The sequence below is a fragment of the Rhinopithecus roxellana genome, chromosome 8 (assembly GCF_007565055.1).
Source record: "Rhinopithecus roxellana isolate Shanxi Qingling chromosome 8, ASM756505v1, whole genome shotgun sequence".
Lineage (NCBI taxonomy): Eukaryota > Metazoa > Chordata > Mammalia > Primates > Cercopithecidae > Rhinopithecus > Rhinopithecus roxellana.
Genome location: NC_044556.1, coordinates 42,365,347 through 42,384,003, shown reverse-complemented (window position 1 = coordinate 42,384,003; position 18,657 = coordinate 42,365,347). Strand labels below are relative to the sequence as shown.

At 50.7% G+C, this 18,657-nt stretch overlaps 1 protein-coding gene across 2 annotated transcripts in view; it reads right to left on the bottom strand.

The window, feature by feature from the left end:
• Positions 1-18,657, bottom strand: part of KCNN3 (potassium calcium-activated channel subfamily N member 3) — a 164,133-nt gene that overhangs the window by 99,719 nt on the left and 45,757 nt on the right. For both annotated transcript variants that reach the window (XM_030936751.1, XM_010364683.2), the window contains exon 2: positions 16,158-16,253. In XM_030936751.1, the coding sequence (XP_030792611.1) occupies positions 16,158-16,253 (96 nt within the window). The remainder of the gene's footprint in view (positions 1-16,157; positions 16,254-18,657) is intronic.

The window sequence follows — 18,657 nt, the reverse complement described above, 5'->3', positions numbered from 1 at the left end:
GGGTATGTGAGCTGATACCCTAGCCTCAGTTTCCTCATCTACAAATACAGGATTGTGGTAGGCAGAACAATCGCCCCCCAAAATGTCTGTGTCCAAATCACCAGAACCTGTGACTACGTTACAAGCAGGAATTAAGGATGCAGATAGAATTAAGGCTGCTAATCAGCTGACTTTAAAATAGGGAGATTATCCTGGATTATCTAGATAGGCACAACATAATGACAGGGATCCTTAAATACGGAAAAGAGAAGCAGGAGAGTCAGTGTCAGAGTGATGTGATGTGAGGCTCCCTAGAGTCCCGTGATGCCCGTGAACACAGCACCAACTAGTGTTTTTACTTCCTGACTCTATTCATGAGAAACAACAGGAAATGGGGCCATTGGGGGGTGTGGGTAGGAGAAGTGGAGGGTTGGGAAGGGAGGCCCTCAGGGAGTGTTCCTGGTCATCAGCTAAGAAGGGACCATGGACATGGTCAGCAAGGACTTTGGAGACCTCATCTCAAGGTGCTGAGTACCCCTCCTGCTGCCAAAAGCAGGCAAGAGCTGCACCACTGTGCACCAGCAAAGGGTTGGATTTGCAGTGGTGATTTCCTTAGCAAGGAGAGTCCAAAATTAAAGTCACCAAAGTCTCTTGTTTGTGCCAGGCCCTGGTGGGCCCTTTTACCCAGCTCTCTTAGCTGATGCTCACAACATCGGTGTGTGGCCAGCATTATGATCTGTTTATACACAGGAGGAAACAGACTCAGGGAAATTCAGTGATTTGCCTGAGTGATTAGACGGCAGCAGAGCTGAGATTAGAACTCTTGATTCTAAATCTAGAATCTTCCATGTCATACCATATTTCATTTTCTTTTCATAAAGGCCTAATTAATATTTCAGTCATTATTGATTCAATCAGGAGAGCATGAGAACACAGCCAGTACAGACTATTAATCTGCATTTCCTCCTTGAGATGTGTCAGCCATAAAAAATGTAGCAGCTTCAAAAACTACAAACTAGAAAGGGGCCTGGAGGAAATTTGGCGCCCAATGAATAAATCTTATGTCAGCTCAGGGTTGTTGTAATTGCAGTTCTGCACAATGTTCATAAGGCCTGGGTTTCCTGTGGTCCCTGAAATCAACCAGGCAGGTGAGGAAAGAAGCAGCCATTCCCCACGGGGGTGCCCAAGGACTCCCACCAAATTAGAATGTGGTCCCAGCCCCGGGAACTAAATTTATCCTGAAAGGACATTTGGATCAGAATGTTCTCTGCTACAAGAGATCCTGTCCCTCAATGTCCCCCCCTTTCTCTTCTTCTAGAGCCAGGCAGTATTGGCTGTAAAACTCAGCCCTGTCAGTTCAGCTTGAAAACCACACATACACATGCAGTCAACCCGTAGCAACAGACTCCACATGTTTAAATTTGAAAGATGGGAAAGACTGAGGCAAGCAGGAAAGGAGAGGCTGAGGACACACAGAGAAGGTGGGACAAGGTGGTTTTGGTGAGGCTGAGCGCAGGGTCAAAGAGGAACTGAGAAGAGGAAAAAATGTCCCCGGCAACTGGGGACAAGCTGGAGCCCTATAACCCAACAGCGGCTGGGGCAAGTCATTCCCTCTACAGCGCCAGCTGCTCCTTCCCAAGCCACGCGGCTCCTCCTACCTGTCCCCACTCTTCAACCTTTTAAGCCCACTTAAAACTCAGAAGCCCCCGCACCCACAATGTCGGCTTTGGGTGATGTCACTGCTGCTGCGGGTGACAGCCAGGCCCTGGGGAAAGAGGCCTGCTCTGGGATGGTGGCGGTTTCCAGCCACCCCACCAAACCTGCAAGGTTGAATTCTGCAGGCAAAGCAAGGATGTAAACTCCCTGCCTGGGGGAGAAGCTAAGTCCCCGAGGCTGCTGGAGAAGAGTGTATTTTTAGGCGTAGGCTTGATTTGTGAACAATAAGGGAAGAGCAAAATTGTAAAATCCTAAGGTTCTTGTGAAGTCTGATCAGTGTCGCTCCTGCTAAACATCCAAAAAGATCTGACAGAGCAAGACAAACTCGGGCTGCCCGCGAACCCTGGCTCCTGGTGGGGTGGTGTTCAGTCAGTGAGATCAGAACCTCAGCATTCTGGGGTAGGAGGGGTGTTTTTCCATTCCTCTGACTCTTAAACAAGAGTGTGCCAGGTGGCTCTCATCTTTAATCCTAACAATCTCCCAAGGAGGGAGATTCATCCACCATTCCTCTAGCCCAACCCTGCACTCTAAGGTCAGAGCAAGTGCCAGTGATTGAGGGGGGTTCAACCTGTACCATAATCTATACCCATCTCCCACCCCCATTCTTGCCTCTCAGTCTTTGATACAGACTACTGACATTCTCTCCATCTTACATAAAATGCTTTGCCGGTGCAACTTGAAGACAAATTCCCTGGCTTCCCTCTCCTGCCGTCAGATCGCCATCCCCCAACCCCTTCTAATAGAGAGAGAATGGGGTTACTACCATTTTAGACCTGGGTGCCTCATCTCTCCAGCTGTTGCTCACCAGGATCTGGCTCCAGGCCCTCTTTCTATTCTCACCTTTCAACATTCCCTTTATGATCAGCTGCATGCCTCCCATTCCCCAGAGCCCTGCACTTCTGTACTCTTCACAGCTGCTGGAGCTGGTCCCTTCCCCTAAAGGACCCTCGCACCACCTGCACCTGCTAGAACTGTGTCCAGCCCCCATGACCGCCTCAGATGCCCTGCACGGCAGCGTCCTCATTCCCATCTAGGTGGAACTGCGCACCGTGCCCTCCACACCCTGTACTCAGCACCAGCAGCCAAGGCGTGTGAGTGTCTGCGTGCTTATCTCTCCATTAGATCACAAGCCTGTTTCGGGCAGGGACCTTGCTGTCCCCACGGTGCCTGGCTCAGAACAGCCCTTCAATAGCTCAGTGCTGAATGAATTAATCACCTTTTGTCAAGTCCTCAGGGGAGGGAGAGAATAGTTGCTATTTCTAACAGCAGCAGGAAGACAAATATTGCCCTGCCCACTCCCTCGCCTCCCATTCCACACACACACCCACTGGTGGCAATTTCTCTTTGCTCTCAAATCGATATGGTCTCTAGCACATTCTAGCAAGAAGCACCACAAAGAGCTGAGAGGGACCTTGGAGAGCCCTTAGCTTCCTCTCCAGATGCACAAGTGAGGGATCTGAGGGCAGTGAGGGGCAGGGACTATTGGCGATCACACAGCAGGCAGGTGTAGGGGACATACCTGACTCCCTGCCCAGTGCTCCCACAGAGCCGCCGCGTGGCTCTGAGTTCAGAGGCACCCGATGGATGGCTCTGCCGTGTCTGATTACTGATCTCTGTTTTGTGGCTGTGACTGATGTAGTCACAGGTCAGCAGTCATAGCCAAGCCCAGTTGCTGTGGCTGAGCAGTGTCTCTGAGAACGTCCAGCCATGGTGGCCGTGCCTCAGCACTCTCCTGTGACACAACACGATCTCACCAAGTGACCAGGTATATGGCTTCACCCTTCCATTTCACAGACTCAACACTCAGCCCCAGCAGCCAAGCCCCAGCACCAGCAGCCACCCTTTCATTTCACAGACCATGAGTAACACGAGACCAGGTCCAGTCTGTAGTTCACAGCTCTGTCCCATACCAAGCGCCATGCCCCTCACAGAGCATGGCTCAATGAACACGTGTTTTATGAATGCAGAACAGGCTTATTTGGGGGCTGGGGTGGGAGGGCACAGAAAACTACAACCTCATGGGAGGCCACAAAACTTTTAAGATGAAAAAGATTTGCAAATCCTTGAATTTTCTTCTTTACTTCTCCTGTCTTTGGTTCAACCAAAGAAAGTTTACTTCCCAGATTCGACTTCTGGTTCGACATTTGTAGCAATGGTTTAGATGAAGCTATTGTACTCAGGCTCATCAAATGTGGGAGCTCAGGAAGCTGGGAGGCCCCCAAATACATGTTGCTGAGTGAGATACTGAAAGGCCTGGACAGACTAGAACGAAGGGCTGAAACAGCTGCAGGGAAACATTAACAGAAGCAAACGAAAGGTACAGTTCTCACCTAAAAAGCCAACCGTATTAGCAAGGATGGGAGATTGAGGGGGCAGAGGGTGGGGAGCTGATGGCTTAGCAGCTCATGAGAAGACAGTGGGTTTTAGTAAATATTCAATTCAATATAAACTAATAGGCTACCATGAAAGCTAAAAGTCACTGGCTGTCTTTGACTGCAGTAACAAAATGAGAAAACCAGTCGGTACCCTCTGTACTGACCTGATCCCAGCGGTGTGTGAGGGTCAGTGTGTCACCAGACCCCTGGGCTGCTAGGGACCAAGCAGGTCCTGTTCAGAGTAGCAAGATCAGGGTGGAAACAGGATTATTGACATGATTATGCCAGGGAAGCGGGGCATTTAATCTAGGAAAGTCCTGGGTCCAGCTCAGGGGAGCTTGGGTGGGAGGCTGCTGGCACCTTACCATAGGAACGGGCAGAAGGAGGGGAAAATATGGGCAGGGAAATAGGAGGGCTGCTGAAGCCTGACCCACCCAGGCCACTGGCAGCCAAGGCACAGTGTCTAAGGGAAAGACCACACTCAGCCCAGGCAGACGATGGCTTGGGGGCAGAGGCAGGTCTGATCCTGAGGGCCTGGGGACTATCAGGGACACTGTGGCTCCAGGCAAGCAGAAGTAGAAGCCAGCCTCTCAGAAGGCAGGGAGGCAAGAAAGAACAAGACCCAGTATGGGGCTCAGCCAGGCTTCAAGGAAGACCCTAGCCTAGTCGGGATCAGAAGGGAAGGCAGAGAAACTAAAGCGGGTTCCAGTTCTGATGGCTGGGCATGTAACCCTGAGATAGCTGCCCTTCTACCTCCCCAAGGGTGCTGGGCCTCATCCTTGAGGCAAGCCTGGGACCCAAGGGAAGGACAATAGGGAAACCAGGAGAAGGAAGGGATTTTAATAGGCAAAGGAGCCACCATAGGGCACAGCCAAGGTGGGGGTGTGGCTGGGATGAGGGCCTCCAGAGCTGCTGCAAGGTTGGACCAACACTAGGTTGCTGTTCAGCCCTAGGCTTCCTAATATTCACCCTTGTTGGAGGGAAGTCCCCATGACTCAGCCCACCTTCTAGGCTGCTTCTAGCCATTATAGGAACCAGGGGTAGAAGAGGTAATTTGAGAACAGGCCTCTCTCCCCCAGGCAGGGCAACCTGGCTAGCTTTGAAGGTGGTCAACTCAAACAGTTGACCTCAAAGCCCTCTGCCCTCACCAGCCACATGACTGTGGACACATCTCTTACCTTCTCTGCCTCAGTTGCCTTATCTATAAAGGGGGGATGATAACAGAGCCTAACTACAGGACTGTCACCAGGAATCACTGAGATGATAGAGCAAAGGCACAGTCCTCAGAGCATGAGAGATCAACAGATGGAGGCACCACTGTTACCACCTGTGGGATTACCAACCACTTCCCCAATCTAAACTTGGAATCAGAACCCCGGCCTGTGACGCTAGGGTGATGGGACAGGGTAAAGGTAAGTTTAGGGGCTGACAAAGTGGGGGATGCTTGTGGAGATTATGTGCAAAGAGAGCTCACCACAAGCCTTGGTGGAGGCACATAAGGCCACACAGAAAATGACAGTCAGTTCTGGAGATGGATGGTGGTGACAATTATACAATAATAAGGATATTCTTAATATCACTGAACCATATACTTAAAAATGGCTAAAATGCTAAATTTTAGGTTATGTATATTTTACCACAAGTTTTAAAAAGTGGTTTTTTTTTTTTTTTTTTTTTTTTTTTTTTTTTTTGAGATGGAATCTGGCTCTGTCGCTCAGGCTGGAGTACGGTGGTGCGATCTCAGCTCACTGCAAGCTCCGCCTCCCTGGTTCACACCATTCTCCTGCCTCAGCCTCCCGAGTATCTGGGACTACAGGCGCCCGCCACCATGCCCAGCTAATTTTTTTTTTTTTTTTTTTTTTTTTTTGGTATTTTTAGTAGAGATGGGGTTTCACCATGTTAGCCAGGATGGTCTCGATCTCCTGACCTCATGATCCGCCCACCTCAGCCTCCCAAAGTGCTGGGATTATAGGCATGAGCCACCGTGCACAGCCTAAAAAGTGTTTTAAATGACCAAGTCTCAACTTGGACCCAGGTCTGCAGACCGCAAGCCCAGTGTCTCTCCCACCATCATGCTAACGGGACAGGTTTGCGTGGGAGATGTCTTTGGAGGAAACAAACTGCTCAGCTGAATTGCATCGAATTCTTTAATTCAAAGATAAATCAGGGGCAGTTCATCTCTTTTCCTCGTCCAATTGTTGGGGTTTGGAGAATTTGGGCAGCGGTGATTTTGCCATTTTTTATCTTAAAAACAGGAAAATGTCATTTCACTAGATTCCTACTCAACAGGAAACTAGAATTATCGGAATTTTCTTGATAGCACAATGCAACAACACTTGTATAGAAGCCTCCAAACACTAAAGATTTGACAGCGCCTTCCAACTTTACAAATCCTTGGAGAGTCAATGATCCTCACCCCAGGAGTCACTGAGTCCCGCTATGCACAGTGCTCTCTTTAGGCACAGCAGGGGCGGCTGCAGGGATGACTGGGAAGACGCTGGCCTCCCTGAGCTTAACTGAGTGCCAAGTTACAGGAGTGTGCACTGGACCCCCTGCGGTGCTGTCAAAACACACATTCCCAGGCAGTGGGGTTCACCTGCCTGTGCAGGACCCAGACATGACACAGGGGATCTGAGGCACTGCTTGAGATTGAGAACTGCTGCCACAGGGGAAAAGATCATCATTGAAAAATGGTAACAAGAAAACCAAATAGAACAGATTAACTTTGAAAAGTCATGGATGACACACATTGGCAGTCTCAGAGAAACAGAATATTCTGTTAAGCTGAGCACTTGTTCCCCATGACTTTGGAGAAGTGGGAGTCTGCGTTCACGGAAGGAGGTTGGAATGGAGTGCTAAGGCAGGGGACTCGGCCACTTACTCTATTATCCTGAAAACTTTAAGCTGTCTGACCAGCTCCTATGTGTAAGAGACTCAAGAGGAGTCACCTTTAAACTTTCAGATTTTGGAGCCCAAGAGCTGTCTTTATTATTGGTTTCTATGTCAAGTTTGAGGCTGCGTTTAGGGGACAGCCAGCTCTGTGACTGGGCAGAGGCAAGGCTATTAAAAGAAGGGACAGGGAGGCCGAGACGGGCGGATCACGAGGTCAGGAGTTCGAGACCATCCTGGCAAACATGGTGAAACCCCGTCTCTACTAAAAATACAAAAAACTAGCCGGGCGAGGTGGCAGCGCCTATAGTCCCAGCTACTCGGGAGGCTGAGGCAGGAGAATGGTGGGAACCCGGGAGGCGGAGCTTGCAGTGAGCTGAGATCCGGCCACTGCACTCCAGCCTGGGGGACAGAGCGAGACTCCGTCTCAAAAAAAAAAAAAAAAAAGAAGGGACAGAAGTTGTTTGGGCAGTCCCACGAAGGGCCTCCTGAACGCAAACCAGGTCAGTCATTGTTACCAAAAACCGCCCCCAGCCACTCTCGTGACATTTTCCTCTCCTTGTCACGCAGTGTCCCTCAGACATGGAATTCTGGCTACAATCAGAGTTCTCAGAGATCATCTGGCCTAATCTGCCCACTTTACAGACAACACAACTGAGGTTGAGCTAGAACAAGTCGCTTGTCCTAGCTCACAAGTTATCAGCGTCATTCTCTCAGCTGCCCATGCTGGGACTGTGATTTTTTGTATCCTGAATTACACTGGAAGCTTCCTGAGAAGCATGTCCACGGCCCCCTCACTTCACATGGCCTAGGGCGAGGACAAGTGTGTGGTTTCCAAGGTAACACATAGCTGGGTGGATTCAGCCTCCAGGGCCGCCTCCTCTTCCCGAGAGGCTTCATCCTGAGCCCGCAGGGGAGGAGGCGTGGGAGGCGACACACCGCCTTCCCATTCACAAACACGGACTCTTCCCGAAACCAGTCTCCCCTCTGTCCTCCTGCCAGATTCAAGGGCAGATGACTCCCCTGCCCCCACCCCACCCCCCCAATCCTGAACTCCTGGAGCTAAGGAAGCTCCTGGAGGACTTGGCAAGAGGCATTTGCCTGGAAGTCAACAGAACCCCAGCTGACAGGGAGGTCAAGCCTTAACGTGCACAGGGCAGGGCTTTTCACACCTGTTAACGGACACAGCACCGCCCAGTGAGAGCATGATCCAGGATGACGTTCCCCAGAGACAAAACAGAAAGTCAATACAGGCAGCCTAGAAACAAGCCTTGCTGCCACCGTGAGCACACCCACCCCATTGGAGATGCCAGCCAGGGCCAGGGAGAGCAGCAGGGGGGCCTCACACCTAAGGGACGGGGAGCAGGAGCAGGAAAGCCCCCTCTGAGGCAGAAAGGGTTAAGCCCAAGTGTTTAAATATTTAGCAAATAAAACCAAAATGTCACACAGAGACTGCCAGGCCTGGTGTAGTAACCATGGCAATCCATGGCCAGCGGCCGATCCAAGTGAAAAGGTGCTGGGATCCAGGTGGGCCTCCCAGAGAGTGCCAGGGAGGGCCACGGTGGGCACGGCCAGCTCACTGGGCAACCCGCTGGGACCTACAGCCCCTTAGGATGCAGAAAGCACGGGTCAGATGTCGGGGCTGTGGGCTTCAGGTTAGGCTCTCAGTCTGTTAGAGGCTCCGCTTTCTCCTTAGAATGAGGAGACAGCAAATCTGCCATGCCTACCCCAGCTTTGTTGTTCATTCATTCATTCGTTCAACCTACACTCATTGAGCACCTACTATGTGCTAGGCACTCTCATGGCTTTGGGGGTACAACAGTGAATCCAATACACTCCCCACTGCCATGGAGCCCACAGTCAGGGAAGGGAGTTGCAGGCAAGAGATAGTATTCACAACCAACGTAAGACACACAGGGACAAGTAAGAGCCAGCGCTAGGTCTACTCCTAAAAGGGGCACCCTGGGGTCAGGGAAGGGGGATGATGGCCGGAGAGAGTTCCTGGAGGAGGAAATATCTATGCTGAAACCTAAAAGGCAAAAAGGTAAAGGCAGCCAAGCCAAAAGTCTGGTAGATGTGAAAACCCTCTAAAAAATACAAAGTACTAGACAAGATGTGGCCACACCATCGTCTCTGAGGCGCTTGCTAATGTATCAGCCTCTGAGTTTTCTGTCTTCAAAGTGTAATCTGACAAGGATTTATTCCATGGTGTTCTGACTTCTCGGGCCCAGTTGGCGGCGTAGCATCCTCTCTGTCTTTCTTCCTCTCTTTCTAGCCCCACTGTGCACAGCTGGGCCAGGTAGGAGGCCGAGGCCCAGAGAAGAGCAGCACTCCAGTGAATCCCTATCGCCGGGCACTGTTCCCTGGAACATATTCCCCATTTTCAACTTCCCTGGTGTGCTGTGATCAACCAGGGGCACATTTATTAAAGTGGGACAGGAGAGGGATGTACACCCGGCAGAGGAGGCCCCCATGTGGAATTTCCTGTCAAGGTCTCCTCCCCTTCAGGACGAGTGGCCCCAGCTCCCTCCTTCCATCTGCTCATCACATCTGAGTTAAGGAGTTGACATGCTCAGACCTAGCCAGGCTGAGAAGTCTATCTGGGGGTCTCAAGATCACGGAGGTTCAATTAAGGTATTTCTAGTCCATCAACCAACCAGCCAGAGACACCCTTAGGAAACCTCTACCAGGTGTCTGAAGAAGGATGGGGACTCTAGCCCCAACCTTGGGGGGTTTGGGCAGCCTCCACCTTCCCTCGGAGGACAGGCACAGCTTCCTTCTCTTTTTTTCCTCTCCTAAAACGCTCTGGGCCAGCTCTGTCCTGAGCATACAAGGTTTCTGCTCCTGGCAAATACGGGGCACAGCATCATCTCCCCGTGAAACCTGCCCAGCCTCTCTGGGAGAAATGCATCACTCCCTCCTCCGTGGCCACTTGGCATTTCACAGACCCTCATATTATGGCACTTATGACCCTGGGTCACAGTGGATCAAGGTCTAGGACAAACCAATTTCCAAAGGCAGGAATCAGGTCTGTTTTATTTCGGGATTCTCAATGCCTAGCACAAAGTAGTCCTATAATAAATGTTTGTTGAATAAATAGACAAATGAATGGACTCACCATTTTTATAGACTGTACTAGGGTTGGAAAATTTATAGAGGTCAGTACACGCTCTGCTATTATACCTTGTCTCTCAGTGCCAGGGCACCTTACAGGTTACGTTCAGGATGTGACTTGAGTCTGCTTTCTTTTACAGGGAGAAAGGAGAGTGAGGGCACAGAGCAAGACACAGCGTGAGTTGTCCTGTCTGTTACTGGGAGGACACCAGTAACTCCTTTAGTGGTGGGACTCCAAAGCACCTGGACCAGCAACACCTCCTGCATTACAGACACCCATGTCCCTGTGACAGTACATTACATGCACCTAGGAGGACACTCCCATCCACAGAGCAATCATGCCACAGCGAGTGAGGCTTCCTATAATTTATGTCCTGTAATTTCAAGTAATTTCCTTGTCTGCTCAGAACTCTATCGGTATTTAATGAAAATATCCCCTTTTATATACCTAATAAATTAAAAGCCTCCCTCTTTTTTTTTTTTTTTTTTTTTTTGGTCCTTTGTATTTCAAATTCATGAGGTTGAAGGCGTTCACTGACTACCTGCTATGTGCCCAGCATTGGCCTGGGTGTAGGGACCACACCTTCCATCCCTACAACTTTAATAAGGATGCCAGGCTCTGCTCCACGCCTCTGGACATGAATGTGTCTGCACCCCACCCCTTATTCCATGCCCGGGGCTCTGAGCCAGGCACTTCTTCCCTGGGGCACTGCGTCCCTCCCATTCTCCCTTCCTTACTCTTGCCCCAGCTCTGGGCATTATCACCCCTCACCTGGCCCATGATGACATGCTTCCCACTGTCCTCCTGCCTCTGAAATTGGCCTTTCCTACATTTGCATGCTACAGATGAACAGTGCTGTCTAAAATGTAAATCTGATCCTCTTGAAACCTTCTCATAGTTTCTGCTGCTGCCTACAGAATATTCCAAAACCCTTCAGCAAGGCAAACAAGTCCCTACAGGTCCTGCCCACCATCCATAGTGAATTCGCTCCCCTACCCAGGACCCTGTCCTTGACACATTCCCAGTGTGCTCTGCAGTTCCCCATCTCAGAGCCTTTGTGTACTCTGAGACCTCTGTCCGGGGTATCCTTTCCACTCTGTCAGCCAGACAAACAACATTCTCACTTAAGCGAAGGAGTTCTGCTTATATTTTCTAATTTAATCTGTACAATAACCCTTTCTGGTAGGTACTGGTTCCAGGTGGGTAGGCATATGCAAACCTATCCCCAAAGGCTGAGGAAGCTGAGAGGTTGAAGAAAGGGGCTGACATATCCAGTTTCTCAGAAAGAAACATTTAATAGGAACTTACGAACAAAAGCCACAGTCTCCGGCGGCAGTAAGACAAGATGGTAGATCCTGCACCATGACGCCCTAGAACCAGGGATTAGATACCAGAGGGAAGGGGTATATGTACTTCAGAAGCAATTTGCCTAAGGGCAGGACTTACAGTAAACAGTAGATAAAGGAGAAATCTTAGAGGCTTTCCCAAAACTGGGTTAATCGGAAGTCAATATGGAGGATCAGCATCCAAGATGGAGTTGCTGTGGCCTCCACAGTATGGTTATTAGTCCTATTTTACAGAAAAGAAATAGACTAAGAAGGATTAAGTAACTTGTTAAAGGCCACTTACACACTAAAATGTGACAAACAGCATGATTTGCACCCAAGCTGGGCTGCTCTGAAGTCTATGTTCTCAGTCACCTGCTAGCCTGCCTTCCAGGATGGCACCAGGGCCATTCACTAGAGCCATAGATTCACTCAAAGTTGGTGACCCCTGGGAGAAGCATGGTGAATTCCAAGTTTCTCCTCTAGAGAACTGGGCTCCTGTCCCGGGCTCTGCACCTAGACTATTAAATAGATGCTGAACCAATGACTGCCCTTGGTGGGTCATCAAGGGCATAGGAGGAGAGGATACTGGGGAGCAAGAGGACTTCAGTGTTTTGCGTGTGGAGCCAAGGGCTGCTGGTGGCATCTAAAATGTGAGTTTGCAGCCTGGGGAGGGGGTTAGCATGGTCTGAGAGCTGTTGGTAAGAGCTAAACCACAGAAGTAAATGGACTCTCTAAGGGAGAGCACAATTTTCAGTCAGAATTTTGGTAAATAAACAAAATGCATTGATTCTTGTATTTTAATTTCTCTCCCAGACACACTGGCCTGAGGAAAAGAGGTGCCTGAGTCTTTGAAGGTCTGTGCTCCAAAACGCCAACAGAGAAGAAGACTGAGGAGAGATGGGGTGGGGTGCCATCTTCAAACAATGGAGGCTACCACGCGGGAAACACAGCCCCTTCTTTTCCCTCCTCCAGAAGCAGAACCAGGCCTGGGGGCAAGTTCCAAGGAGGCTGCCTCACCTTGGCAGAAGGGCAGGCTTTCTAAAGACATTGGTAGGGCAGCCTCTCCCAGGGGGCTGGCAGCTCTGCCACAGCAGCACACACAGAGGCCCTGGGGTTCCTGCACTAGGTGGGCACTACAGTTTAAACGTGTCCCCTCCAAAATTCAGGTGTTGCCAATGTGGCAGTGCTAAGAGATGGGGCCTTTCAGAGGTGTTGAGGCCACGAGGGCTCCTGCCTTGTGAATGGGATTAAGGCCCGTATCAAAGAGGCCCTATGCAGTGTTCAGTCCCCGGGCCTCCTGCCTTCCCCGCCTGAGGACACAGCAATGCGGCGCCATCTTGGAAGCAGACAGCAGCCCTCACCAGACAACTGAAGCTGCCGGCACCCTAATCCTGGACTTCCCAACCTCCAGAATTGTAAGAAATACATTTATGTTCCTTATAAATTACCCAGTTTGGATGACAGCTACCCAACAATGTTGCAGAATTCTTCTTCCTGAAAAACTCAAGCCATCTAAATGAACAAATAAGAATATTGTTCTAAAAGGTACTCCCCCAGTCTCACGTTTGTGCTGGGCAGGGCCTGGGGCCTGGGTGTGAGCTTTTGGGGCAAGGTTAGGGAAGACGGGGACATGGTCATCTGGTCCCTGCTAAAATTTAGCCATGTGACCAGGAACCATTGTGGATGAGGAAAGTTGTGAGCAGATTCCTAGCAAAGGTCTTGAATCACCCCAAGGGGAGATGTAGCAGCCACTCCCTGCCCTGCCTGCTTCACAACGGATGGGCAGCAGCTGGCCTTTCCCTGTGGAAGGTGCTTGCTAAGCACTCCCCTCTGCATAACTTCATCAGTCACACTTGGGATAACTCCTTCCTCCACTTGCAGGAAGTAGGTTCCGCAGCTGGCTGAGCAGCCAGACCTAAACCAGAGAATTACAAGATTGGGGGGCTAAATAACAGATGAGGAAACTGAGGTCCAAGACCAAAAAGCTAAGTCATGGTATCACCAGCTTTGGAAAATAGTTACCTTGAACTCAGCACGCTTTCCATTCAAAGAACGTGCTACAAATGCTTGCTCTTTGTCAGACACTATAGGTCTCTGGAAATGTAAAGATTAATGCAAAGATAATTGCCCCTGAGGTTGGGGAGAAAGACACCTAACAGAAAACTGCAATATGGCCCAGTGAGGTATATCCAAGGGCATTCTGTAGGAGCCTCCCTCCTGCTGACTCTCTGGCCCCAAACTGTTCCCATTTCCCTCTGGCAAGAGAAGGTCCAGCTGGGCACAGAAAGAACTTTACTGGAAAGGTAAGAGGCACAGAGGAAGCCGGTGTTGGTGACTTTCCTCAAGTGATGGAGGCTGCAGGGAGGATAAGGGGCTGGGTAGCAGGAGCTCAGGGTACAGGCAGGGCTGTACCTGTACAGGAGCAGGAGGAAGCCCAGCCACCTGCCAGTACCAGGCAGTCATGGTAGTGACCACCTGGTGGACCCAGCTGGTAAGTGACAAGGCCCAGCTAGAAGCAGTGGGACAAAGGTCACAGGAAAGGAACCAAAGTTTCCACTCTGTGAAAGCCCACTCTGTACTCTACACTGTTCCCAATCCCTACAAGAGTTCAGCAAAGTGGCTGATGTGGTTCCCATACTTCAGATGGGGAAACTGAGCCCCAGTGTCAGGATTCAACACAACTGATTTTACTTTGTTTCTCCAAATTGTGTCAGGCCAAAATGAATGACCCCCAATAGCATCATCTCCTGCCCATGATTAGGGCTGAAACAGAGATTGGCCATGAGCTGGACATGGGACAGTGGGTGCCCAGCCAGGTTCTGGGCTGTCAGCAACATGACCCTGCCACCAGGCCAGAACTGAGTCAAGCGGCAGCTGGACCAGAACAGGCCAAGAGCTAGGGCTGCAGGCCCTGGACTGGGAACAAGGACCTCAGGAGCATCAGAGGGAGGGACACCCGGCTCTACCCACACCAATGCCTGGAGCAGAAAGAGGAAGTAGTCAGGCTTAGCACCAACATAGTGTGGGGTTGAGGCTAAGAACAGCTCCTCTTCTTCCCCTTCCTCAAGCCTGGGTCATAACTGAGTTTTATGATTCTGCCTTTTTTCTTTGGTGTGTGTGACACCTCCCCACACAGGTCAGGGTGACACATAAGTAATACAGTCTCCCTACAGATGAGGACATGGACCCTGAGGGACTGCCTGGGTCCCAGAGCTGGCTTTGGGTGGGGTGGAACCAGGCCCGGAGCCCAGACTGTCAACTTCTGTCCTATCTTGGTTCCGTGGCCCTGTTCCTCCCTGCCTGTACTCCTGGCTCCTTTCTGGGGCTGACTGGACAATGTCTGAGTCCATCACTTAGTCCAATTCAGACTCCATGAAGGAAGCTGCTTAGTGGCATCTGGCACAAGCACAGCCCCTGTCCAGGCACGTGCAACCCTTTAGAGGCTGAAGAGTCCCAGCATCCAGGTCAGTATCCTCTAGTCATCGACGGAATGCAGCCCTGCCAAGGTGGCCTGGAGCTGAGGCTTCCATGTCCCAGTCAACTACAGTGACCCCTGACCTTTAGACAAAAAGCCAAGGCTCTCCAGGAGGAGGAGGCATGCCCACCTGCATCCACACAGCAGCTCCACCCTGAAAATGCAGAGTAACAAAAGGGACTGGATTCGAACAGTGTTGTTAAACAGCGCTTCACAAAGCACTCTCCCATGCACTCCTCATCCCATCCTCACAACAGCTCAGCAGAGCTGGAATAAAGGCCCCATGTTCTAGATGAGAAGATCGAGACCCAGGAAGGTCACAGGGCTGGCCAAAGACACTCCGAGAAAAAAGGTCATGGCCGAGCCTTGGCCCCAGTTTTTCTGACTCTGAGCTCTGGTCTTCGTCAGTCTCTCGCATGCTGCCCAGATGTGAATCTATCTGTGCTCCTCCAGCCAAAGGACCGGGATGGTTTCCAGATTCACATGCACATGAGGAAAAACATCTGGATAGTTTAGAACTGTTCAGGTCCACAGCAGTGCAGGTCAGCCTGAAGGGCCGGGGGCTGGGGGAGGCTCGTCACCAGAAGATGCCTCAGATCTGTTCCCTCCTGTGTCATCCTCCTGGCCCAAGTTGAATCATCCTCCCTATGTCAGCCAAACTGGAAGTGCACCCTGGAGGCCCAGCCAGTGTTTCTCTGGGTACCAAGTCACTCCTGGGCAGCAAGAAACAGGGGCCTTCTCGGCCACAGCAGTCTCTTATTCTTTCTAGAAAATGACACCCCCAGCCTGGCACCCACAAGGGTGAAGCCCACATCATTCACAAAAAGCAGACTCCTTGGTGGAGTTCGGTGCAGCATATGTGGGGGTACGCAAGGCAGGTCTGCCTCACTGAGGGGATCAACTCAGTGGCCCAAGTTCAGAAAGGATCCAACAAGAGACAGAAAAGGCAGAGCAGTGCATCAGGGGCTCTCCCGGCCCGATGGTGCTCAGTGAGGGTCCCGAATACAGCAACCTCGCTCAGCATGAAGCCCTACACTTGTCTCTGGGATCCCCACTTTGAAGACAACTTAACAGTTATTCGAAAGCCATAGGGCAGCCTCGCAGTTTCCTCTCCCATTTGGGTCCAAACCAGAAGAGAAGAGCCAAGATCTTGGGCACCGTCTTGTCAAATCACCCAAGTAGCTGCTTGGGGAGTGGGTTTTGGGGGTGGGGATGGGCTGGACTCAGAGCAAGGCCAAAGGATCAGCCGCTGCATGAAGGGGTGAGGCGGGCGCACCTACCTGGACTTCACGTGTGTGGTAGGCGATGATCAAGCCCAAAAGGATGATGGTGGACAGACTGATAAGGCATTTCAGGGCCAACGAAAACATGGAGTCCTGCAGGAACAATGGAGAGAGAGAATTAGGGAGTGCAGGGAAAGGAGCGTCTCACTTTATTCTGCGGCTGTGTAAAAGAGAAGGGGTGGGGACACAGGAGGGACTGTTACCAGCCCCTCCTAGGAGCAGGTGTAGCACAAAGTCAGCCTGAGCCACACAAAAGCCTTGGGCTGTGCCTGGGCTGGCTCTGTTTCAGCAGCTGCCCCCTCTGAGCCTCTGTTTTCTTGGGCTAAGTCATATTTGCATTCCTGGGATGAACCCTACTTGGGCATGATGTATTATGTTTGTTATACATGGCTAGATTCAGTTTGCTGATGTGTTATTTAGAATTTGTACTTCCATGCTCGTAAGTCATATGAACATCGTTCTTTTTTGTGCCGCTATTACATGGTTTGGGCATCAATATTACGCCAGCTTGGGCCTCTGTTTTCTCTTAAACCCAAACCAGAGGATTTCGGAGGCAGAATTCTTTCAGGAATGAATCTGAGTGTCCTGGCAGCTGCTCTCATCTCCTGGCTTAGGCCAAGGGCAGGGGAGGAGGCAGGGACGACAGAGGAGCTACTGGAGAAAGAAGTGGGTGAGCACAGGAGCAGAGAGGGGTCCTGGCAGGAGAAGGACCCTGAGAGTCCCTCCTGCTAGGGATTAGGTGGAGGAGGTGAACCCTGTGTTCTCCACCGCAGCCTTTCAGCCCCAGGGCAGCTTAGAGAATCTGAGGGGTGTGGTTAAGAACATGACCTCTGGGGCCACACTGCTGGGTCCCAGTCCTGCAACAGCCACTTAGGGCTACATGACCTTAGAACGCCCACTCCACCTCTCTGCACCAGCGTGCCTCCTGTGTCAGATGGGGATAATATTTGGGCCTACCTCACAGGGCTGTTGTGAAAATAAAGGAGTTAATTTACCTAAAGTGCCCAAAACAGTGCCTGGCCAAGTAAGTGTTAACTACCCTTATCATTTACTTTGCATCCTCTACAAATCAGGGTGTCTGGGTTGGAATTTGGTGCACCTCTGGGCATTTCAAAGCTGTAAGTAGAGATAGCTCCCAGTTCCAAAGGGAGGTGGGAACACAGCCCTGAGCAAAGGCAGCAGATGAGATCCAGGAAGCATTTCCAAGCAGCGACTGTGTGTGGGTGTGGCGGCCCTGCACTTGGTCCGGAGTGGTGCACGCCACAAAAGAAACAGCCCCTGTCCTCAGGGAGTTGGTCATTAGAAGAATGATGCCCAATTTCTGGAAGGCACCTTACAGTTTACAAGGTGGTTTCACGTATATGTTCTCATCCTTCCTCACAACAGCCCTCGGCCTTTTACCTTATAGATATTACAGGCTGAGGCCCAGAGGGGTGGGTGGCTTGTGCCAGAATTCAAAGCCAAGGCCTCTGACTCGCAGTACAGAGCACGCCCACAAGCCCTCAGGCACACTCTCCAGTGGGAAACAATGTAGAAACATGGGAAGCATTCATTTAAATAGACCTAAAGGACACCTTAAGACAACAAGGTAAGGGAGAGTATGATCAGCTGGCAGAGTGAGACCTACAGTAGAGCTAGGGGAGCTCGAGGGATGGGTCAGAGGCAGCTTTCAGAGGCGGATGTGACGGCAGCTGAGATCTGTGGAGTGAGGCGGTATGTCCAATATGGCAACCACAAGAATGAGAGGAGGGCTTGGGACTCGAACCCAGGACTTCCAAGTGCCCAGGTCCATGCTCTCGGCCACCCTCTGTGGGCTGAAACAGAATGAAAGCGCTCTCCCTGATGTCTATTAATCTCCCCATTCATTTCATTGGTACAGTTCTTGAGGCCCACTGGAGATATAAAGAAAACTAATAAAGTAACTCATTCATTCACTCTTTCACAACAATTTCAACCACTTCTCATTTGCTGGGCACTTGCTAGATATCCACCCGTGTGCTAGATTCTATATACACAGTGATACACACCAGAAGCTTCTGATCTGGCTTATTCACTAACTCTGACTTTCTACATTGTATGGGGTCGTCCAACTATGGGAAAAGATCTCCATTATTTGCTATACATAAGATGATCTACACATAAGCAAGTCTTCTTTTAGCCTCTTCATGTTCCACGGTTCCATGAAGAGCAGCCTGCAATCATTTACTCAGCACACATGTATGGGGGCCTAAGGAGGGTTGATGCTGTTCTGGTCCAATGTAAACACAGAGAAGGACAGAACACAGTGCTGGCCCTCAAAAACGTTCTGATCTTCACAAGCACTGCCTGATGCCTGAAACGCTACCCAACCACAAGACCCAAATGGAGCTGAAAAGAGCAAACGGTGAATTCAGGAACACTCAGACTGTATTAGGGTAAGACAAACCTCCCTGCACGAATCAACTGGGGACAGCTCACAATGTTTTCCAGCCAGAAATGACCATAACTTGCTTTTCAA